Here is a 25,142-nt window from a genome sequence, read left to right as displayed (position 1 = left end):
TGACGGAGCTGGGGTTCTCTGTAAACTATCTGAAGTCCTGCCTATCCGAAGTCCTGCTTAACGCACTCACAGAACACAATGTTCATCATCGCCAAACTCAACACTGTGGCCTGCCTGGCGTCACCCTTGGAGCAGAGGCTAGCAGCCATTCAAGGGAAGGTCCAGCGACTGTCGTCGACGAAGACGGCCACGGTTCGGGCCATCAAGTCGTTGCTGGGCATGATGTCGTCCTGCATCTACCTCGTCTGTCTATAAAGGTTGCAGATACAACCCCTACATGAATTATTGAATGCACATTGGATACAAGTTGCCAGGAGTTTTGCAGACAAGATCCCCCTCAATGAGGAGTTCCAGCGGGCGATAGTGTGGTGGGGAGTGCACTCCTATATCGCCTAGGGGGACAGGGATTTCAAGCCCTGCCATACCATTAGACGGTCACCATGGAAGCCTCTTTGGAAGGTTGGGGGCTCAAACCGTACAGCTACACGACAAAGGTCTGTGGCTTCTGGAAGAGAAGGATCTGCACATCAACATCCTGGAGCTATGGGCAGTGTTATGGGCCCTCAAGTCTTTCCTACCATCTCTGAAGGGCAATGTGGTGAGGATCTTCACAGAAAACATCACCACCATGTCTACATCAGAAAGCAATGGGGCACTCGATCCCCAGTGCTCTCCAAGGAAGCTCAGGGATTGTGACACTAGGCCATCGGACAGGGGATGTTCCTCGTCCCGCTCCACCTGCCAGAGACCCAAGCTACTCCTCACTGATGAGCCCCAACAAGGGTGAAACATGTTTGTGGATGCTTGTGGTCTCGTGCAGAAGGGATGTGACCTAGCAGTTCGGGCTGGACTTCCCCTTTTGGGGTGGGGCCAAGCCTGATTTGCATATGGTCTTTCCCCTTCTGTAATGGCTTGGCAGGCGAAGAACGATGGTCTGAAGGGTTGCCCCGAGCAAGGCCAGTGGTTAAGATTCAGTCTAAACCTTCCAGCCATCACCTCTTTGTTTTTGCAGACATCAAGAACACCATCGCAGAGTCCCTAAGAAGGGAACTGCGCTCCTGCCATCGGGTGGACCATCTGTTTGTCAAATGGGGCAGACCCCCGATCAATCTTTTTGCCACGGCGGCAAACTCCAAGTTTCCCAGCAGATTCCACCAACTGAGGAACTTCGGGGACACCTCCTTCTTCCTGTGGGAGGGTCTGTTTCTGTACGCCTTGCCGGTACTTCTGGATCTGCACACCAGGGAGGGAGGTGCAATCCTGCATCACGACCCAGGATCCCTGAACCTGATGGCATGGCTTCTGCAGCCTTAATGTTTGGCGGTTATGAGCTGCCAGCAGGCTGCAGGGATGTCCTCGCCAGAGCCACACTAAAGTGCTATGTCCATAAGTGGAAGCGTTTTTCTACGTCGTGCCAGTCGCAGAAGATTACACCTCTGAGGGACACGGCCCCACCGATTCTTCTGTACTCTGGCTTTCCTCTTGGCCATCACCTCAGCCAGACAAGGGGGGTTAGATCCAGTCCCTGTCCCGCAAGCAGCCATATCTGACTTTTCCACTAATCAGATCACTTGAGGTGAGTCTGTTCCAGGGATAAGTGTTGATTACTTCTATTGAGCCTTGCCACCTCCCATGGTTGTGTAATGTGTACTGCTGCTTATTCGTTATTCATGAGCATTTGAATCCATGCCAGACCCCATGCTGGAGAAGGAACAAGTTACTTATCCGTATGCCATGGATTCACATGCAAACCCTCCCTCCAGCACAACTGTGGCTCTTCTTGATCATACTTCCAATTTACGTGCTTACCAAATCTGAAAATGACTACCAGAGGCAGGGTTTGGGTATATGGCTGTCATTAATGGGGGCCATATGACCTAGAGGACAGTGATTGGTTTAGAGGAGAAATACAGTTTTAAAGTGAAAGTGAAACAGAGGATTCCCAGCCTAAAGACAGGGAATATTCATGAGCATGTGAATCCATGCCAGACCCGTGTTGGCGGACCATAGTTAAAGGTAAGTAACTTCTATTCAAAACAATGTTAATGGGAATTGATAAAAGCCTTGTGTCGTAGATGAGACATTTTGTCGATCCTCAAAAAATTGATGTAACTGTTGAAACAATACTGACTAATCCGGTTTGGGTAACAAAATAATTTGTTGGAAAGATTGGGTTAAGATTTCTGCAGATGTGAAACGTTATAAGCTGTATTAGCATTTTAATGATGAACCAAAATCTTTTACTGCGATACCTGGATATCTTTTAAAATGTCCTTGTCCAAAGCGGCACATTTTGTTTTTAAGATTACGGTTGAACCTTTATCCAGCAAATTAAGTAGTAAGAGCCCGTTTAGGTATCCCTAGAGATCGGCGCAACTGTCGATTTTGTAATCCAGTGAATGTGTTCGAAATGGTGTACCACCTGTTGGTTAATTTCCGTTGTTGAACAGTTCAGAGACAGGCTCACTTTGGATTTTTCTTATCTCTGTGTAATACTCTTACACTGGAACTTTGGTGGTTTTTGTTGTTGAAGGCTTCAAAAGTGTCTTTAATAGTAGTTATTTTAAGAAATGTTATTGAGATTTAATAATGTACTGTCTTTGAACTTAGTGTGACCAGTATAATGGGTTTTTTAAATCAATTAATGAGTATATTGATTAATTGATGTGCATTCATTGATGTGTATTTTTTATAAATTGATATGTTACAATGTATGGTGATATAATAATGTAATGGTGATTAAGTTTGTGATTTGGAATAAAAGTCAAACATTTTTTTTTTTAAAGTATTAAGCTTTTGGCTCAAAATCCTTACCCTCATTAATTTTCATTCAATTAACATGTTTCATCTTTGTCAAGCAATTGAAAAGATTTAATATTGATTTGTATATTATTACTTGTGCTTGAAGGAAAAGCTGTCAAATTCCATGGTACGGCTCCAGGCATATGTGGCTTGTCTTGGATTAAGATATCTTCATATCGCTGGTATTTCGAGGGGATTGGGTCCTCCGACGTATTCCATATCTATGACATGTAATCACCACAGCTGTGCTGCTTCAGAAACTTTTTTTTTTTTTTCCTGCGTCGATGACCTCCTCCGACGTCATCCGATGTGATAAGTAGGACGCACGACGCCCGTAGCCTCAGTTCCGTTTTTTCCGCGAACGTGTTGCTTCGTGAATCTCGGTTAACGCCTCGACTCTTTGGAGTTCTGTTCTTCTCGGTTCTTCGAACCTGTTCGTTTTTGTGAAAATCCTTTGTGTGAAGATGTCTTCTACTTCGTCTTCGACTCCGCGTCCGGGCTTCAGGAAGTACGGGGAGTGTGGGTCCAAGATGTCGGTGACGGACTCGCACAACGCCTGCCTCTGGTGCCTCGGGGAGGCCCACGACACGGATGACTGTATCGACTGCCAGTCACTCACGTCCAAAGCCTTACGCGAACGTAAGAAGAAGTTGTCGGTAGGTCGGGTGTCCAAGCCCCAGAAGTCGAAGTCTGCGGGGCTTTCGACGGATGATTCGAGGGGTGACTCTCCGCGTCATCGTTGGAAGTCTCGTGGGTCTCCTTCTAGGAGTCGGTCTCGCCACTCCTCAGCCTCTTCGAGGCATTCTCGGAAGCGCCGACACCGGTCGTCCGTCTTCCAGGTCCTCTTCGGAGGACTCTGCCTGGCACGTCGCTTACCACACCAGCCGTGCGACGCCAGAGGAATGGGCTTCCTTCGGGAAGAAAATGCTGGCGATTCTTGAGTCGCAGGGTACTAAGCCGTCCGCGCCTCCCTGAGTGGGGTCGGTCGTGAAAGGTCTAGAGACACCGCTCGCAAGAGTGGTCGGCACGAGTCACGGGAGAGGTCCCTTTCGGACAAGGAGACTCGTTCTCGACGTACCCGTTCAGGGTCCCGGTCCTCGACGCGTTCTAGACCGTGTGCACCTGTGAGGTCTTGAAGGAAGACATCGACGTCTGAGGCGTCGAGGGCGTCGACAGGCTTTCTCGAGACTCCGGCTCCGAGGAAGTCGTCGACGCTCAGGTCGTCGAAGGACACGCTCGGGGCTCCGGCTTCGAGGGCTGTGTCGACGCCGCCGATGCTGGCGGCGCTGCATCTGACGTCGACGCCGATGCCGATCCTCTCGGCGCCGATGCCTGTTCTCTCGACGCCGGCGCCGATTCGCTCGACGCCTTTCGTGTCGGAGGTACCCCGTGGCACGGGGGAACCCCCTAGGAAGGCTCTGGTTAAGAGCAAGCACTCTCGGGTGCCTTCTTTTTGCCACCTGGAATATATTTCAGAGGCGGATGAGGATTCTGATGGCCTGGTTCCTAGTCAGGTTCCAGATGAAATTGTCTCGGGCCATAGTCAGTTTGACGATTTGAGGCAGTCACTGCATGATGCCAGTGGACTGGACACCTCTCCGAAGGTGGAGTTTTGTAGGCCTGAGCCTGGCTCTCATGCCGATTCCTCGTACCGGCGCCTTATGGCTAGGGTTTCTGAGTACTTGGGATGGTCTGCTCCCCCAGGGGAGTTTGTGCAGGATGATCTAACGGACATCCTTGATGTTGGTCCCCCAACTGACCCGGTATTGCCGTTCCATTTGGATTTACAGATAATGGTGACGGCGGCTTGGACTGCTCCGGAGAGTCTCCCGGGGGTGGGCAGATCCTTGTCGCGAAAATACCGTCCAGCCAGAGCGACCCCTGCTATTTGGCCAGGCACCCCACTCCGGAGAGTTTGGTGGTGCAGGCGGCCACGGCCCCAGCAAAGCAGGCGTCGTACCCTACCATCCCTCCTGATGGGGACGACAAACGTTTTGATGGCTGGGCGAAGAAAGTGTTTTCTTCTGGTGGTATGGCGCTTCAGGCGGCCAACTCCATTTGTGCCTTGTCTTGTTTCACACACACTCTGTGGAACTGTGTTGCGTTAGCGGCTGAACATATTCCCGAAGGGGACGAACGGGATGGTTTCCTTGCTATGGTCCAGGATGGTAAGGATGCCATGTGTGAGTCCGTTCAGTCGGGTTTGGACTAAGCTGAATGCGTCAGTAGGTCCATGGCGGCGAGCACCGTGATACGCAGGTTTGCGTGGTTGCGGAAGTCGGGGTTTGCTCCTGATGTGCAGTCCCGGCTCCTCAACATGCCCTTTGACGGTGAACACCTTTTTGGCAGCAAGGCTGACGAGAGCCTTGAGAGGTTGCAGACCTCAAAAGCTGCAGCGAAGTCGTTGGGCGCTGCAGTTCGCCAACCTCTGCCTTTTCGTCCTAGGGGACAGCAGTGGAAGGGTGGTTCCTTTCGCTATTACTCGTCCTTCAGTAGAGCGAGAGGAGCTGGCAGTCAAAGAGGCCAACGCAGGGGTACGACAGGGTACCCGTGGTGCCAAGGCCGCTCGGGCAGTTGCCTCTTTGCCCTCAGGTAACGCTGCAGCCACTCCCACTCAGTCGTGAGGCCATGTCCCATGGTTCGCCGGTGGGGGAAGGCTGGCGCAGCATCTTGTAGAGTGGCAAGCCATTACTTCAGATGTGTGGGTTCTGGAGATCATAACCCACGGCTACGGTCTTCCCTTTCGGCACAGGCCTCGCGACAATCCACCGGGGAACCTCTCTTTGCAGAGTCCGGATCCGCTCCTTGCGCAGGAAGTTCAAGCCCTGCTGGAGAAAGGCGCCATAGAACTGGTGCCTGTAGCGGAGAGGAACAAGGGATGGTATTCCCCTTATTTTTTGATTTCGAAGAAAGACGGGGGATTGAGACCCATCATGGACATGCGCGGTTTGAACAAACTCCTCAGGAAGGACAAGTTCAAGATGGTTACTCTCTCTCAAGTCCTCCAGGCCCTTCAGCTTCAGGACTGGTTGGTGTCACTCGACCTCAAGGATGCTTACTTCCATGTGCCGATCCATCCCAAGCACAAGAAGTACCTGAGGTTCGCGGTTGGCGACTCGCACTTTCAGTTTCGGGTCCTGCCGTTCGGATTGACCTCCGCCCCGAGGGTTTTCACCAAGCTCATGGTGGTGGTGACAGCGCATCTCAGGCAAGGGAGGATTCACGTCTACCCCTACCTGGACGATTGGTTGATCAGGGGGAGCTCTCCCGAGCAAGTCCTGGATCATCTGTCCGTCACCTGCCACTCCCTTCACAGGCTGGGCTTCTCCCTCAATTTAAAGAAGTCCCATTTGACGCCAACACAGCGGCTCCAGTACATCGGAGCAGTGCTCGACACTCCCCAGGTGAGGGCTCTTCACATTCAGCAGATGGTGCACAAGTTTCAGCATGCCCAGACGCTCCCAGCGTTCGAGTTCTTGAGGTTGCTCGGCCTCATGGCATCCTGCATTCTTCTGGTGCCAGAGGCTCGCCTGCGGATGAGATCTTTGCAGTGGGCACTCAAGACGCAATGGTCGCAGTCCTCCGGCTGGATGTCGGACCCGGTTCAGGTGCCGCCCTCGGTCGCCCGGGACCTTCTGTGGTGGGCCGTCGAAGGCAACTTGATGAAGGGGGCTCCATTTTGGCTTCTCTGGCCGGAGGTGACGATCGTGACGGATGCATCCCTCACGGGATGGGGAGCTCATGCCAACGGGCTGACAGTCAGCGGTCGTTGGTCTCCGTCGGAGTCCAGACTCCATATCAATCTGTTGGAGCTGAGGGCCGTCAGGCTAGCCCTGAAGGCTTTTCTGCCGACTGTGCGAGGAAAGAGTGTCCTGATCCTGATGGACAACACAGTGGCCATGCACTACCTCAACAAAAAGGGGGGGGCAGGGTCACTTCCTCTGTGCAGGGAAGGGTTCTGGGCCATCCAGCAGGAAGTTTCGATCTCGGCAGTTCATCTGGCCGGAGACGAAAACGTGACGGCGGACGCTCTGAGCAGGCAGAGCGCGATCTCTCACGAGTGGGAGTTGGCTCAGGAGATTCTCCTGGAGATCTTCGCCCTTTGGGGGGACCCCTCAAGTGGATCTCTTCGCCTCCAGTGTCAACCGGAAGTGTGAAAGGTTTTGCTCGCGGGAATTTCCTCCAAAAGGAGCCTTAGGAGACGCGTTCATGGTGGAGTGGTCATTCCCGCTGCTGTACGCGTTTCCTCCAGTCCCCGTCATCCCGCATGTGCTGCAGAGGTTACGGAAGTTCGGTTCCCGGATGATCCTCATTGCCCCGGCGTGGGCTCGGAGGACGTGGTACCCGGACCTTCTCGACTTATCCATCTGCCCTCCATGTCGTCTTCCCTACCGAGACGATCTGCTCTCACAGGAGGGGGGTCAGGTTCTCCATCCAGAGGTCAGATCCCTCAACCTTCACGCTTGGCTTCTGAAAGGTTGAGGTATAAGGATTGGGACCTCCCTGAAGACGTGATGGAGGTGTTGCTTTCGGCCCGAAGGCCAGCAACAAAGTCTCTGTACCGTTGCCGTTGGCGTAAGTTCTGCGACTGGTGCAGAGTTCAGAATGTGGATCCTTTTGCATGTGACATCCCCATGATTCTGTCCTTTTTACTTTCTTTGGCCCACAGGGGCTTGCAAGTGGGTACCATTTAAAGGTTACCTGGCGGCGCTGTCCATCTTTAAGCGCTCGTCTGAAGAGTGTTCTTACTTTATAATCCCTTTAATTTCACAGTTTCTGAAAGGGCTCACTAATGTGTTCCCTCCGTCACCTTTCCTGGTGCCCGGTTGGGATTTAAACCTTGTTCTTAAGTTTCTTATGGGTGCTCCGTTTGAGCCTTTACATTCTTGCCCTTTGAGGCTGTTAACTCTGAAAACTGTGTTTTTAGTTGCGGTTACTTCCACTCGCAGAGTGAGTGAGTTACAGGCACTTTCAGTTAAGCCACCCTTCACTGTATTTCACAAGGACAGGGTTGTCCTTAGAGTTCGTCCTTCTTTTCTTCCGAAGGTAGTGACGGAATTTCATTTGGCCAAAAGGTTGTTCTTCCGGCATTCTATCCTCCTCCGCATCCTGGTAAGGAAGAGGAGAGGCTCCATAGGCTTGATCCTAGGAGAGCTTTAAGCTTTTATGTTTCACGCATGTCCCGGGTCAGAGTGGACAATCAACTCTTTATTGGTTACGCTGGAAAGCGTTTGGGGCAAGCTGTGACGAAACAGACTTTGTCTCGCTGGATTATGCGGGCCCATTCTACCAGGGGTATGGCTGCATCTACTGCCCTGCAGAGGGGTGTTGCTATTCGCAACATCTGTGATGCAGCCACCTGGGCTTCAGTACATACATTTGTACGTCACTATTCCCTCGATTCCATCCGAGGACAGGATCTGGCCTTTGGCAAGGCGGTCCTTTGCTCTGCTATTTGATTGGCTATTCTAAATTTTGATTCTAAATTCTTTCCCTCCTCCTTGCTCTGGTACTGCTTTGGGAGTCTGTCATAGATATGGAATACGTCGGAAGACCCAATCCCCTCGAAGAACAAGTTACTTTCTTACCTGGTAACGTTCTTTCGATGGGATGGTCCAACGACGTATTCCATATCGCTCCCGCCCTGCCTTCCCCGCTGCAGAATTTCTTTTGCGATTGCAGCTTACGTTCCGCAAGGCTTTGTGTCTGACTGGCAGTTGACTAATGTCACACGTTCTGGGGGAAAAAACTACAACTGAGGCAACGGGCGTCGTGCGTCCTACTTATCACATCGGATAACGTCGGACGTCGGAGGAGGTCCTAGACGACGGCGCATCGACGTCATCACCGCAGGACGCAGAAAAAAAAAAGTTTCCGAAGCAGCACAGCTGTGGTGATTACATGTCATAGATATAGAATACGTCGTCGGACCATCCCATCGAAAGAACGTTACCAGGTAAGAAAGTAACTTGTTAATCTATGCAGTTTATTACAGTACCCCACTTCATTATGTCCCAGGCTGGCATTTTTCCACAGTTATGGATGTCCCCATCAGGCCTGCAAAATTCAGTGCCACCTTCAAACCTCATACGTTGAGCATCAACTCTGTTAAAATAAAATAATCTATCGGACACTTTCGAACGCAGGTTCAAGTAGCTGTGTTATAGAAATTTAGAGCATCACTTTCAATTGCCCCGATTTAATTGTATGTTGAAGTCTCAGGGCCATCTATAGCATAATCCGTTATCAGTACCCACCCACCCCCCACCCCCCGGCATGGCTTGGCATCATTGGTAAGTAGCAAGTTCCCATATTGTGAATTGAGGTTGAAGCTTAGCGACCTCAGCAACGCTTGTGCGGTAAGATAAGAATGTATGTGATCCACTGACGTGAGGTTTTCTTTCATATATAAAGCAGGTTCTGACGCAGAAGAAGCGAGCCTGTGGATAAAGAGAAGTATATTTTCTTTTTCTTAACCGGTTTGTCATTTGCGCGTTAGCTGTTGCGTCAAAGATCATTATGACAAAATGTAATTTCTTGGTAAATGTCGTTAGAGACCTCTTTCTTCATTTCCACACATGTAGAACGTATGTATCTGGGGAGCAACATGGATTCATTCCAGCAATCTTCTGCCAGCAAAAAGGGCATGTTTACGGATGATCTCCACAAACTGGTTGACGACTGGGCAAAGGAGACTGCTGGTAATTCCCTCACGAAGCCAAGCCTTAACCAGATTAAGCAGAATCAGAGCCGACTGGAGACTGACACCTGGGGTAGAACGTATGAGGTAAGCATTACCTACAGTACAAAGCACCAGAGCACCAAATCCTTACCCATATCCAGATGGAACTGAATGTATCCAAATGACATGTTAAATCTGAATATGAAGTCCATTATCCGGTCCACTCCTGACTTGGCGTTAGGTGCAAATCTATGAGGAAGCCACCAGGCTTATACCTACCCTTGGACATTCTGCAGGATCCTAATCTGTAAAACTATCGCCTCCTGATCTCCTGCTGAGGAAATCGCCAGCGTCTAATGGGTCCTTCATCCAGCAGATTCCCATGTAGCAATATCCCTGCGATCTGGATACAAAAACATTTTAGTAATCACTTAGGTGGGTGCAAGGTGGCATCATTCCTGAAATGCTGCTGCAATGCCATAGAAGCCCAACCAGACCAAACAAATATTGCAGAAATGGATTAAAGAAATAGTGCCATAGTGTTACTCAATGGCAAAATGTGTCATACTGCCCCCATCATTTGGTTGTTTAACATGGAGTTTTCTGAGACTGCTACTTTCCCGACTATGATTTGGCAGTAAGCAGATGTTATGGAATAAGGCCTCTATGATAGCCCTATGGCCAGGATTTATTGGATCGGCTGTGTCGCAATCCACTTGCCAGTCGACCGGGTTCTAGACTAGGCTGCCCCTTATACTTTTGCAACGTATATGGAATACTTGCATCATTGTAAAACGCACCCTTTAATAACAATGGCTGCAGACTAAGATACTCCTGAACGCAGACGATGTGAATGTGACCTTGTTTAATAGTGATTTAATACAAGCCCTAGAAGAAGTCAGAGAGCATGGCTAATGTGTACAGGTAACTGTCTGCGTACCAACTATGTTAAGAAAAAATAACAATTGTAACGGATATATTCTGCCAACAGATTACTCATCTTTCAAATACCCATCGGCCACAGTCTAGTTCAGAAAGTTTTCAGATTGCTTCTCGACAAAGCTATTCCCAGACACAGTACTTGTAAGGATGTTTGCTCTAATCGTTAAACCACTATTGGATGAAAGAGCAGCTCTGTTCACTAAATTGGTAATAACCTTAATGAGATGTGTCTGTTTAGTTTAAATGTTTTTTCTTCTACTTTTTGCTGCTCTCCCAATACACATTCCCAAAATAATTCCCAACTAGTGTCCCCTATTTCTAATTGGTTTTGGCAGGGAATGAATCGGGAGAGTAACATATTTGATGCAGCGACATTCAAAAAGGGGGTTCTTACTCTTCAGAATTTTAAATATCGAATATTTGCATTTGCTCATTCTGGATTCTTTCATTATTATTTAAGCTTCCGTTGATGGGTTTTACATTGATGTTTTCCTTTTAAAATGCCTGGTTATAATTCGTGTTAGGGAGGATTCTCAAAATGTACTAATATCACTTACCTTTTGAGACCCCTAGCAACTTTTCTGGATTTCTAGGATTTGATTTTTTTACCTGGTAAGAGTGTGAGCCTTTTTTCCCACTCTTCCATGTATTTTGTGTGTTTTACTTTTGTGTTCTTTGGTTATGGAGTTTTAAAACCACTCCATGGGCATCATCCTTTTCTGTGTGTCACACAGCACCTTCAGTGCAGTGACAGAGGGGGTCTTTCAGACTCCCCAAGGTTTAAATACCTTCTCTGGGACTGACTACTGTCTCCCAGAGCATGGAAAGTTAATTTGGCTTTACTAGTCTTTTTAAATTTACTGACCCAGCACACAATATCTTCCTTTAGAGTGCTGGAGGGGTTGCCTAGCTTCCCCTGAGTCAAAACACTCATGTAATTGTAAAATGTTACCTTTTCCTACTTTAAATGGCTGGTGGCAGTGGTTTAGATCAACTACTGTGATTTTTCCCGACCGCTAACAACAGTAGCTAAAAATCGTGTCAGCCATGTTTTTCAATATGGCGCCCCAGACCCATCTGTAAAAAACAGACTCGGTCATCTTTTTTCGCCATTTCTTTTAGGAAAAGTCCTTCTTGTGTTTGTCTCTGCGCGCCAAACCAGGTTTGGTCCCTTTGTTCGTTGGCCTTTGGCGGGCTTCAGTGCTGAAGCCCTCCTCTGGCGCCTGAGTGTCTGGGGTGGACAGGATGTGAGGGAGGTGCCCAAAACTCCCTGTGCTTAGTCTCCTAGGAGACCTAAATGCACTCTGGTGTGATTGGCCTGCTGACTGTCCAGCTAGGACAGCCACCCTGCTGTGTGCGTGACTGCTAGGCTGGAATGAATGGGGGAAAACTGTTTAAAAGCAGGTCTCTGGGACTTGGAAATCAGTCGACCACTGGAACGAAAGAACCAAAGACGAGCTGAAGGAAGAGGACTGATGTTACTCCTGGACGACTGGTGAAGCCCTGCTGCAGGTCCAAATTGCCTGAAACTCCAATCGACAGAGAAGCCCTTCAAGGTTAACGTCTTCCCTTGAGTTTGATGGGAACAACCAACTCGGAAGCCACCTGGACACCGTCCCCATCTGGTCGAATTTTCATCAGACTGCTGTTGAAAACCGGATAGCCAGAGGGAAGGAAACATGCTTGTGTACTTTAAGGCCCTCACACCTTAAACCAACGTCTTGCTAAGCTTTTGGCCTCATCCCTGGGCAGTGCAGGAACCTCCCGACGTTCTCCTTGTCCCCAAAACTGAAGCTCAGGAACAGCCAGATCTGCTCGAACTGCCAGGAACAACTACCTCAGCTACAGCTCTTCTTCAATGTACAGGTACTGTGCAAACGCAGTCCGGAAATCTTTTCGGCCATCGTGAAAGTTCGTGGAGCTTTCCTCAACTTTGAAGGCTTGTCATTCCCTAAACATTTGTCAAACTTTTCGTCTAGCAAAATTGTTCTAAGATCTGTGGCAAAGGCTTAACCGTTTTCTACCAGAACTGTGCTATCCAATACAAAGATTCTGAACCATTGACTTTGGCCAAGGCCTATGAGATGATTTGCTGGTTGTAGTTTACTGAAACCCTTTGCCCTGCATATGAATGCATTTGTGCTGTTGATTCTTATAACCTTGTCTTTTTACCCCTTTTAAAAGTATATGAAGTGCCATTTTGCTCCCACTTTAGGAGAGCTAAACTTGTTCATTTACTTATCGGTTGTGTATTTGTGGTTTATTAGTGTGTGATATTGAGCTGCTCTTGCTAGTGTAATGTTTTCAAACTGACTGAGTAAATAAATGTATATTCTTTTACCAAGAAACCTTGAGTAAATGTTTGTTTGAATCACTGTATTAGTTGGTCCTTTGTGTAACTTGTTCTACTGCTCACTTAAACTCTTGAGATAAGTCTGGCTGCTCAGCCATCGCTACCACTTTACTGTGTAGTACAGGGGCTTGTACCAAAGGTGAAATTGTGCTTTCACTTGTAGTCTTAATTGCATGTAGTGTCCCCAAAGGGTACTGCATGTGATTCTGCCAACACTTCCCATCTGTAACCTCCACAATAACATTTTTCAGTGAAAAGATCTTCTAATGTGGTGAATAAAGGGATATGAATATTTAAAATTCTTATGTTCTACAGCATCCCATTCTCCAGAATAGGATCTGGCATGGATTCACATGCTCATGAATTTTTCCCGTTGTTGGGCTGGGAATCCTTGGTAAATGAGAAAATGTGGATTTCTCTAAACCAATCACTGTCCTCTGAGTCATACTGCCCCCATCAAATGACAGTCCTCTCACTAAGCTCCACCCGTGGTAGTCCTCTTCATATTTTTACCACATGTGTTGGGAGTCCTCTCAGTGCTCTCCAAGCTTTTTCTTCCTAATATTTTATTTGAGAGTTTTGACCGATTTCTGAAGTTCTCGTTCGACCAGAGGTCGTCTACCAGCAGCCAGGATCCGCTGTCGGTGAAGATCATACTTCGAGAATCTTGCATCTGATTAGAGAAGGCCCAGGCTTTGGCCTGCTTTTTGCCATGACCGAAAAGAGGAGATGCCTCTCCAAACTTTGTGCATAATGTGCACTAAGGAACGTTTTCATGGAGGATCGACACCACAAATGTCTTTACTGCCTGCACCCGTAACCATGATAAGGAGGGATGTGAGGTCTGCCGAATGAAGACCACTAAGGACCACTACAGTAGGCTGGCACCGTGGTTAAAATCTGGTAAGGCCTCTGACTCGGCCTACGGACATGAGCACGCTTCTCCTGGGACCGGCCGGTCCAGCGATCAAACTCTCTCAGATAAGAGGTCGAGGTCCTTTGAGAATGCCTGCGGGGGTCTAAAAGAAGTCAAGGCTGCACAACACGGATCCCACTGGTTTCGCCGCTGCTGCAGTCCCCGGCTCGGGAAAGGAAGGTCCCCATCCCCGACCACATCCACAGTGAGACTGCCAGCAAGGGTCGTACACACAGTGAGAAAGTCTGTGACCCCTTCGAAACTCTGCTTGCCAGCGGACAAGGCGACGAAGGAGAAATCCCAAGGTGGGCCCTTCTCTGCCTCCATCAACGTCTCAACCAACCACATCGACGACTACTGTTGACGCCCCATCAGTGACCACTATTTCTTCAAAAGGAGGGCAGGCCACCAAGGTGGCGCCCAAAGTCGGAGTGACAGCTACTCCGTGGGTGTCGATACTGGCACAGGGTGAGGTAACTGCTTCAGCGAAGACCCCTGGAAAGGGGACAGCAGCCCCTTCTTGCCAGAAGTCTCAGGCATCACAAGGAGTTGGACCAGGTGTGCCAGGGCACATTTATACTAGCTCTGATGATGGTGAGGTTCCGGGCAAGGGCAACTATTCAGACCACGAAGGGGGACAGGGAACCCCGCTGGAAGGTGGGTCTCTGCAGGGTGAACCATATTTACCTCTCCAGAAGAATCGTGCCAGCCCAGAGCCTCTGCCTCTCATTCCTTCTACACCTCAACCCAGAGACGTTTCATTGGACATTCTGACCATGCAACACACACACTGGTATCAGAAATTCAACTAAGGCTGCCACCCACACCGGGCCTTGCTCCGCCTGGAATTTCTCCAATGCCGCTTTCTGGAAGTCTTGGCAGGCGCAAACATCAGTCACAGGATCCTGCGGATTGAAGGCAACAACCGACGCCACTGCCTCCTCCACCTCGGGTGTTGACCCCGACAGGGGACGCTGCCACAAACACGGATTCGGCAGCTACGGTTATGGACACAGACGAAGCTGATGACTTTGTGCCAGCGGACGGAGAGCCAGTAGGTGTGTATGACCCGCACAGGACCTCTCCACCTGATGAGGTTCGCTCCTTCTATTCGATGATGTTCAGGGCCTTCAAACATTTTCAGCTGGTGCCTGTGGAGACAAAAAAGGAGGGTTTATCAACGTCAAGGCGGAAGACCATCATGTCCGTTCCTTTGTTGGACAGTATCTAGGATGAAAGCCTAGCACTGTTGAAGAATCTGAGCACTGCCCAATAGGGACAGGCTTGAGAAGAAATACAGAGTCCCAGACTCAGCCCCCAAATGCCTGATGTCCCAGCTTTCACCTGACTCTGTGGTCTCAGCCGTGGCCAGGAAACGCTCTGCAAATCCGTCATCCTCGTCCATGGTACCCCTGGACCAGGAGGGGAAGAAGCTGGATGCTATGGGGAAGAGGATTATCTATACGGCTGCCAGCACCATTAAGGTGGCAGTGGACATCACGGATACCGGATTCCGTCAGATGGGCAACAGAACATCTTTGACGGCGGGGATGGCAGAAGGCCACCAACCTCAGGCCGGATGTTCAGTCGAAGGTGTTAGACATTGCATTCGACTGAAAAAATCTGTTTGGCAAGACAGTTGACGAGTCTCTACATATCATCAAGACTGGCACAGAGATGGCCCGTTCACTGGGCACCCTGCCGCAACGTCAGAGTCCTTTTCGTTCCTCAGGTGGAAAATCTGGCAGGTCCTCCAAGGGCTACACCACCTCCTATCGGCTGTCTTCCCATTCCACGAGGCAGGAGGCGTACAAAAGGCTGCTCAAAGGCATATGGCATCAGAGGACAGTGCTGGCTGCAAGGCAGGGCCCCGGCAAGTAAACAGACCTAAGCCGGCTGTGGACTTGGACCCCCACTCGTGCACCGCGATGGGAGGGTGGCTGGTGAGGTTCGTCAGCGCATGGAAGACAATCCCCACTGGCAGATGGGTGCTGGATGCTCTCGGAAAAAGGCATGCCTTGGAGTTCCATCGCAGGCGTCCTCGTATTCCCCCTGTAGCTCGACAAGAACAGCAAATGGCGCAGCTGTTACAGGAGGTCCAAGCCATGTTAGAAAAAGGAAAAAGTGGGCGATAGAACGCGTTCCCCAGTACCCCTGGGGCTCCGGGGTGTACTCCAGATACTTTCTGGGCCGAAAGAAGACAGGAGGGTTGAGGCCGATCCTGGACCTGCAACACCTCAACAAGTACCTGAAGTCCCAGAAATTAAGGATGGTCACGTTACAGCACGTGCTGGGCCAACTGGAGGAAGGCAATTTCGGACCCGGAGGATGCCTACTTCCACAGCCCCATCCATCAGAAGTACCCCATGTTCCTGCGGTTTGTGGTCCAGGGGTGGCACTTCCCTTTGGCCTGAAATCGGCCCGAGGGTCTTCACAAAGTGCTTGGCTCCAGTGGCGGGGCATCTTTGTGACCAGGGCATCCACATCTTCCCTTACCTCGACGATTGGCTGGTTCCATCCCGTGCTCTGGCGAACCAGCACACAGCAATGACTGTGCGTCTACTGACACATCTGGGATTCTCCATATATTATCCAAAGTCCTGCTTGGAGCCCTAGCAGAACTCTTTCTCTTGGGGCACGACTCAACACAGTGGCTTGCCTAGCAGCTCCATCAGAAGAGAGGGTGGTAGCCATTTTATGGAAGGTGTAGCACCGGTCTTCGGCACGGCCAGCTACTGTGCGAGCCGTCAAGTCACAGTTGGGCATGATGTCCTCCTGCATCAACCTGGTCCTCCTTTGTAGACTACAAATGAGGCCTCTCCAGGAGTTTATGGATGCAAGATGGCTGCAAGTCTCGGGATCCTGGACGGACAAGTTCCCCCTTAACGAGGAGTTCAGACTAGCAATACAGCGATGGGGCGTGCACTCTAATCTCGTGCAATGGGCCCCATTCCAAGTACCTCCTTAACAGGAGGCAGTCAACGCAGATGATCCTCTGGAGGGTTGGGGAGCTCATGTCTGACAGTTGCAAGCCAGCTTTGGGCCGTCTTCTGGGCCCTCCAGTCTTTCCTGCCGTCCTCCACGGGCAACACCACCAACATGTTCTAAATCCGGAAGCAGGGCGGGTCGCTCTATCCGGCTCTCTCCAGGGAGTTCCAGCGTATGTGGCACAGGGCTGTTCATCAAGACCTGTTTCTCTTCCCTTTTCACCTGGCGGGCAATAAGAACACTGTCGCAGACTTGCTCAGCAGGTTACATTCTTGTAACGAGTGAGAGCTTTGCCAGGACCAGATCGACCTTTTCGCAAAAGCGATTAATTCCAAGTGTCAGAAGTTTGCCAGCAGGTTCCCACAGCCGAGGAGCATGGGGGGGTGCATTCTTGTTCCCATGGGAGGGACTTTTCCTGTATGCTGTTCCTCTGTTCCCACTCCTGCTATGAGTGATCAACACACTCAGTGTCACTGCAGGATGATGCTTGTTGTGCCGGCATGGCTAAACTCATGGGGGCTCCTTTTGACCCCATGCATTAGGCCTCGTTCAAGTTTCTATCATGGAAGTCTGCTTTCCTCGTGGCGATCACCTCGGCCAGGTGGGTCAGAGAGATCCAGGCCCTGCCGTGCAAGCAGCCGTACTTGTCCTTCCACGCTTCAATCGTGGCACTGCGTACACACCCCACCTTTATGCTGACGGTGCCGTTTGAGTTCCACCTCAACAAGCCTTTGGTGTTGCCCGTCTTCTTCCCGAATCCATCGTTTCCAGTGGAGAGGGCTTTGCGTTTGCTGGATGTTGCTCATGCCTTGAGGTTTTACGTGGCACGTGCAAAGAGCTTTCGGAAGACTTCTCAGCTGTTTGTCAATGCTGGACCTATGAATCACGGAAAGGCTTTGTCGAATGCTTCCATCTCCAGGTCGCGTCTTGAAACACTTGTATATAGGTGCGCTATAAATATCAAATCAGGTGGCTCTCCGACTGCATCATGCACTGGCATCGATTGGCTAGCAGGCTGCTGCCGGGCTGGCAGTGAGCCCACCCCACCGGAGCCATTGCAGCAATGACAGCATTTCCCTCGCCACAACCTGTTCACTTACGGTGAGTCTGTTCGAGGGGTAAGTGTTTATTGCTTATGTTGAGGCTTAACACCTCCCGTGGTTGTGTATATGTAATCGTTATTCATGCCAGACCACATGCTGGAGAAGGTTCAAGTTACTTACCTGTAACTATTGTTGTCTTTCATGGATTGACATGCAAATCCTCTCTCCTTCCCCTCTGTGGCTCTTCTTGGTTCATACTGCCAATTTACGTGCTTAACCAAATCTGAAGATGCAGACCACGGGTGGAGTTTAGGGAGAGGACTGTCATTAGATGTGGGCAGTATGACCAAAAGGACATAGATTGGTTTAGAGGAGAAATACAATTTTCAAGCAAAAGTGAACGTTTTTTTTTTTTTACAGAGGATTCCCAGCCAGACTGGGGAATGTTCATGAGCATTTGAATCTATGTCAGACCCTTGCTGGAGAACAATAGTTACAGGTAAGTAACTTAAACTTTACATACCATCTACACACTACCAGTTCTTTTCCATGATGGCTACATGCAGTTGTGATTAAAAGCTGAAATTCAGCAACTAGGGCACTTCTGTAAAGCAAACATTCTTAAGACAATTTAGCTACTGTTAGGAATCTCTGTAATTTGTTCCTTCTCCCAATGGGGAGCCACCCCTTTAGGACTATGGAGGTGATCCTGCTAAGCTTAACGCCCCCTAAGGGACTGGGCAAGTGGAATACCACTTGGGGTGTCTCATGCGTTTCTGGGCCTTATGGGGATTAACTAGTACGATTGTATGTATGACCCTTTAGAAATGGCTGGTGTGGTTTCTTACCTTTTTATCAGACACTCATTACAAGAAACACAAATTCAACTGATCATCCAATCTCATTTCAGTTTGAAACATAAACTCTGCAGGAGCAAATTCAGTAAGGTGCAAAGGGAAGAGAAAGTCCTCTGGAGCGAGCTGCAAGAGAGGGCTGTCCTCTTGTAAGGTGCAGATTCAGACAGCAGCTTGACGCAGACAGCGTCTTGTGCGGAGGACTCTAGGAGCCCTTGGAACGCTGTGCTGCCCTCTCCAAATTGTCTGTAGCCTGCAGAGGATCAACTAAGTGAGCAGAGATGCACCGCCTAAGCCAGAAGTGGTTGACCAGTGCCTAAAGTCCACGGCACCGATGAACCAGCGAGCATCCGTCCGAAGACCAGGCTGACAAGACGAACCAGTGCGGGAAACCCAGGAAGAGGCCAAACCACAGTTCCACGACAGCCAAGGAGACTACCTCCTCTGAGGAATACTTTTACGACAACGAAGGTACATGGCCGTTCCTGAGGGCAGAGTGGAGAGACCCGGCAATACGCCACAGTGAGCTGAGACCACAGAGCTTCAGACAGGGTGAAAACCAAAGGACTGTAGCTCGAGTAAGAGATACGCAGACCAAAGATTCGGTATAGAAACCCCACAGTGGGGTGAGAGCCCAGATAACTTTAGGCTGGGTGAAAGCCAAATGACCACAATATGGGATAAGAGACATCATAATCCATGGCAGGGCGAGAGTGACTGGAGCACAAAACAGGGTGGAAGAACCAAAACCCCAAAAAGGGTTGAAAGAAGCAATATAACAAGGTGGGGAGAAAGACATACGACCGCAATATCGATTGAGAAAAACCATACTCCAGGGTGGAGGAATCTCAAATCAATTGCCATAGTCAAAGACTGTTAAACGAGAAAACGAGCAAGACTAAAACAACCTTCTTATTGGAACACAGGATTATCCAACCAGGCACAGGGACTGAAAACATCCAGAGATGGGGATCAGAAGCTAGCTATCATTTCAGCTATTGAGAACGAAATCCTATTCTGGTCAAATTTGTCAGTCCTTTTCATTAGTGATAGGGTCAGAACTTAGGTTAGATTAGAGTTTGGGACAAAGGATTGTTAGTTTTGTAAGACTTACTGACTAGCACCAATTATTCTTTTTGGAGCTAGTTGTAAATCGTCAGCCACGCACCATTAACATTAGGAAAATAGCTCCAGACAAATCTAAATTACAACTGCATATTAACAGAGCCGATTTCATCTCTTTAAACGGTAAAATATTACCACTCAGGATCCTAGATACTAAGGACTTTGATTTTGTGGGACCAATTAAAGACCCGAAGTTCCAGTTTAGCAAAATTTGCTGTGGAACAGAGGAAATTGCACAGCTTGTCAGATCATACAGTTACCGGTATGTTGAGCTGGGTTATGAGCTAGATGTGGCTGTGGAGGCGACCATCATCAAATCAATCCAGCAGTCTGAATTTGTAACTCTTAAGGACAAAATTACCTCCATTAGCAACTCTGGCAATATGTCTGATAACAGCTCTGCTCTTCAAGCCAACATTCTGGGCATATTGAATTAGCTGGTCTCAAACAGTGGAAACGGCCTACCTCCTGGAAAATGAAATTTGGCCATTTGTACTTGGAATTCCAGACGCTTTTCCCAACTCATCAAGCCAATCGTGTCCTTGGACCTTCTATTAAAGAATTATATTTTTCTTCTTCAGGAAGTGTTGCTAGTGTCCGAACTGCTGATTGATAGTTTTCAGATTTTTCAAGTACTCGCAAAGAAGGGTCCTCGAGGACTCACCTATGGCGGCGGCCTCCTGGTAGGGGTACGTAATCATCTGAATGCCTCTAAAATAATGACCACATTTGACAGTCCATATGTCTTGGTGGTTTGTGTGAGAGGAAATAATGAGGTGGGGGACATTAATGTTGTAAATGTTTACAATTCTCCTGGGCTGGCAGTCGCTGACGATGTAGATTTGGTTCTCAACGTTATCAGTGATATCCAAAACAGGGATGAATCGGTGCAGATTTATGTAGGAGGTGACCTGAATGCATTTTGCAAATGCCCATTTGTAATCAATGAAACCGATACTGTTAAAAGTAAATCCTGGGTTGACTCCTTGTATGACTGGGACTGATTCCTGTTAAATGGAAGAGTTGAGGGTGATATCCCAGGAAGCAGTACCTGAAGGGCTGGGAATAAGTAATCAACCCTGGATTACCTGTTTTGCAATCACCTGGCGATCCCCTTCATTAATAATCTGGACATTACCTATACAAACTTTAGTGATCATGCCATGCTTTCTTTGCATATAGTGGGCATCAACTCCTGTCCACACCAGGGCCCTGCAGCAGAATTGGAAAGAAATCACTCCGGCTGTAGAATCCGCTGGACGGACAGGAGTATTGAGACCGCTGAGAGATACTTCTGTTCCTTGAGTGAAGACTGGACCTCCAATGTGGCAGTTTTAACGGCTGATGAGATCGAAGGTCTCAGAGTGAGAAGAAATGGTTGTTCCGAGGAGCAATGACTGGTAAGAAAATTATCTTGAGGAACTGGAAGGATTCTTTGACGTTGAATATTGAGACGTGGTTGTCTGAGATGCATGAATTGGCAAATATGAAGAGTGATATATAGGAGACTTGGTAGACTGGGTTTATTTGAGAAAATATGGGGTTCATTTTTACATTTGTTTTGACTTGGCATTGTAGCTGTTGGGTGGGAGGGTAATTGAGAGATCTATTTGATTTGTTGGGGTTTAATGTATTGTATTTCTGGTTTTGTACATAGTTTTGTGTAAATATTGAGATTTTTTTGTGTAAATTGTAATGTTTTATATGTTATACATTGATTACGTTGATTATCCTGTGATTTATGATGGATGTTGTGTAAATAAAGATGAAAAAAAATAATAAAAATGCTACTTTATCGGTAGCAACCTGTAAAAGAAATGTTTCAATAATTTGTAATAACAAGAAATATCTATTTGCTACAATGCGAATTGACTAGCATCAGGAAGCAGCATTACTCAAGGGTTGCAATTAGTAAAGCAAAAAATATATACCAAAGATTGGCAAAGGATTGGTTATCCTCAGGAAGAACCGCACAGTGGCAATATTTGGTGGCAATTGCAAAGAATGGCGACTCCCGTAGTATTTAGAAATTTCTTAGAGGTTTCAAATCTGAAACACCCCCCCCTCCACTCCTTTCCTCCCCTCCATTAGCCCCCCCCCCCTCCCTCCCCCTGGAGCTGTTTATTTTTGTGGAATCTGAGTGGACAAAGTACATTACATTATCATGTTCCTCATGATGTCCAGTAGCCACACCGTCGCTGAGCCTGCTGTAAGAGCAGCCCGAGATGCAGAGAGGAAGAGGTAAGCTCCAGGCATAATATCAGCTGTCTCAGAGCCCTCGTTATCCTCACAACACATCTTCGCCTCATCTGCTCTAAAATCGCTTTTATTGAAGAGCACCTGTCTGCTACACTCTACAAAGGCTGCTCACCTTACTTACCTGCAGCCTCCAAGCACATATTGCCCATGTGTTTGCATTCCACTCGAAATTCGTTTCAGGCAATTTAAAGATAGCCGCCATAATTTAAAGATGGCCGACGCGCTTTGGTCCCCCCGTGCCTGACCTTGTCCTGAATGACTGCCTGACCTGCATCCTGCCTCCGGATTGGTGCTGACTGGCAACACATCGTGCCTCCAATCACCGGCAGGCGAGAGCCAGCCAATGAGGTAAGGCCTAGAGAGAAGGCCATCCCCCTGACTGAGCTGACCGAGCGCAGCCAGGCAACGTCCTTATGCCCAAAAACTTCTGCAATTCATCTTGCCTCTAGTGCCCCTCCGGCTAACTCAACCAGCAGTGCTTGACCACCTGCAATGGAAGGTAATCCACGCTACCCGCACCACCTTTAATGTACTTTATTGACTCTGAGATACAGCGCTCTCCTTACCGTCTATAGTGCTCGCCCCCAGTTTGCTACAAACGTGCTCACCTGCAGCACCCCTGTTTAACACCTGCCATACTGCCTATGCTTTACCTGCTATGCTCCCTTATTGCGCCTGCCTAAGATTAATGTGCGCGATTCTTGAGTTAGTCTGCCTACCTCCTGCATTATCCAAACCTGCTGCGCACATATTCTGATCTGCTCCACATGTATGCTACATCGCTCTTCTGCCTGATGATGCTCGAGGTGCAATGCCTGTTTGACGTGCCACACTTTTGAATGGTGCCTTGTGTACTCTGCACTGCTCCTTACTTGATGTAAGTGTAGTGTACTTTCATAAACTAACCTGCTGTGCTTCACTACTGATTGGTGCCCCATGTATGTTGCATTGCTCTTTGCCTGATATGCCCACATTTGCTGCAAGCCTGGTATCTGCTTTGCCTTTGTACCTCTGCTATGAATGTGCCCACTCATTCACCCAGTACTGCCTAGACTGCCGCATTGCTACAACTGTACCCTGTGACCTTTTTGAGACCCTTTTGGTCGCCTACCATTGCACCCTGTGACCTATCCGAGACCCTTTTGGTCGCCTACCATTGCACCCTGTGACCTATCCGAGACCCCTTGGTAGCTTGCCACTGCATCCTGTTACCTATTTAAGACCCTTGGGTCGCCTGCCTTGCATGTTGCTAACTACTCTAAGTCATGCATTTTAGTTCATATTGTGATTCTTGAATATCATGATCCATATCACTAGATGAACCCTTGGCTATAACTAGCCACCCGCAATCTATATTGCGACACCCTAGCCAGACATCCTCGCGAAGTAAGCGAAGTAACTTGAACCATTTAACTACTCTAACTACCATGTGTAGAAACCTGACCTCCCTGACCCTCCTAACTACAATCATGACATTTGCTACCTACAGCACTAGCCCCCCCACAGACAGAAACCTGAGACTTAGGGCAAGACTACCTTGCATTTATGAAACCAAAAGAAATAGCGCAAACAATACTGTTAGATCCCCAACTATACAGATGCACTTGGATAAGCAAACTCAAGCCACGAAACCCTCAACTCCGACCCCGAATCCCACTCACCTTCATAAAAAGAAACACCCGAGTCGAAACAAGCACACAGATAAATCTGCAAGCTATCCTATTCCTAAGAATACTTTATCACTTACTGGATCCCTTATCAAAGCCAGATCCATGGTAGCCCATGCAACTGAAATTGCTGACATACTAAACAACAGCAGCATCGACCTCCCTGCCGTAACAGAAACTTGGCTCCACGAGGCAGCAGGACCCTCCCTGATGCTAGCCGTACCTGACAATTACCAGATCCACAGAGTAGATGGACCCAATGCTAAAGGCGGTGGCCTAGCCATCATCGCTAAAACTACTTTGCCTATCGGACTCGCCACCTCACCTCCCTGTGCTTCCTGCGAAGTACTCTCAGCAAAATTGCAAATCTCTAATAACCGCACGCTAACTATTCACTTGATCTATAGGCCCCCAGGTCCCTTGGGAACCTTCGAAGATGACCTTACCACCCTCATAGCTAACAATACCCAAAATCACTCGCAAACGCTGTTGCTGGGCGACTTTAACATTGGCTTCAATGAGCCAGATAATAAAAATGCCCTCTCTATAACAGCTATCCTAAACGACTACGGCCTTACCCAAAAAGTCCTCACCCCCACACATGTTAAAGGTAGAACCCTTGACTGGGTATCTGAACTTAACTGCAACATAGTCATTACTGACATCATCCCTCAACCATGGACCGACCACTATCTAATAAATTTCACTGCCACACTTGACCTCCTCAGCCCTAAAGTTATCAACATGATACCACCACTCCCCACCAGAAGTAAAAAAGACATTACTACAGAAAAACTCATCCCCCTCCTCCTGCCTACTATCAATTGTCTGGAGAACAATACTGACCCAGACACCCTAGTAGACACCTTTTAATAAAGCTATGTCTCATGCACTAGATACTATTGCACCACCCAAACTACGCAAAGCTAAACAATGCTTGGTTCACACCCCAATTTAAGGAGCTTAGAAAGCAGAAACGAAAACTCCAAACTATCTGGCACAATTGGCCTACTGACGACAACAAAGTTAACTTAACCAATTTCACCAAATATTACAAGACAGAAATTATCAATACAAAAAAAAATGTATTCAATGACAGAATTACTAATGCCAAATCTAATACCAAGGAACTTTTTGCCATCCTCGGGGAAATGGAATTCCCCATCCAACCAACTGACACGGTCCCCAAGGACAAGATATGGTGCACTAACATACAAAATGCCCTATCGAATAAAATTTCCACCCTCCAGCTTAAAATAACTAATAAAAAGGACGCCCTCTCTCCTACTGATCAACAAGCACCTCTAGTGACTGAACCTAATACTATCCCCCCTTTTAGCTTCAAACCTATCTCCATCATCGACACTGAAAAGGTTATCCTCTCACTGAAGCCTTCCAACTGTAAGGGCGACAGTTGCCCAGCTCAAATAATAAAGGACGCAGCCAGAGATTTAGCCCTGTTTATCTCGAAGCTCATCAACTCCTCTTTCAAATCCAACACAGTGCCAGCT

At 48.5% G+C, this 25,142-nt stretch overlaps 1 protein-coding gene across 6 annotated transcripts in view; it reads left to right on the top strand.

Moving 5' to 3' along the window:
• Positions 1-25,142, top strand: part of WNK3 (WNK lysine deficient protein kinase 3) — a 2,095,067-nt gene that overhangs the window by 1,970,991 nt on the left and 98,934 nt on the right. For all 6 annotated transcript variants that reach the window (XM_069645314.1, XM_069645316.1, XM_069645315.1 and 3 more), the window contains exon 23: positions 9,387-9,589. In XM_069645314.1, coding sequence (XP_069501415.1) covers positions 9,387-9,589 — 203 coding nt within the window. The remainder of the gene's footprint in view (positions 1-9,386; positions 9,590-25,142) is intronic.

Source organism: Ambystoma mexicanum, chromosome 2p (assembly GCF_040938575.1).
Source record: "Ambystoma mexicanum isolate Mex_15411 chromosome 2p, UKY_AmexF1_1, whole genome shotgun sequence".
Classification (NCBI taxonomy): domain Eukaryota; kingdom Metazoa; phylum Chordata; class Amphibia; order Caudata; family Ambystomatidae; genus Ambystoma; species Ambystoma mexicanum.
The sequence above is the reverse complement of the archived record's forward strand: the minus strand, read 5'-3'. Positions and strand labels throughout refer to the sequence as shown.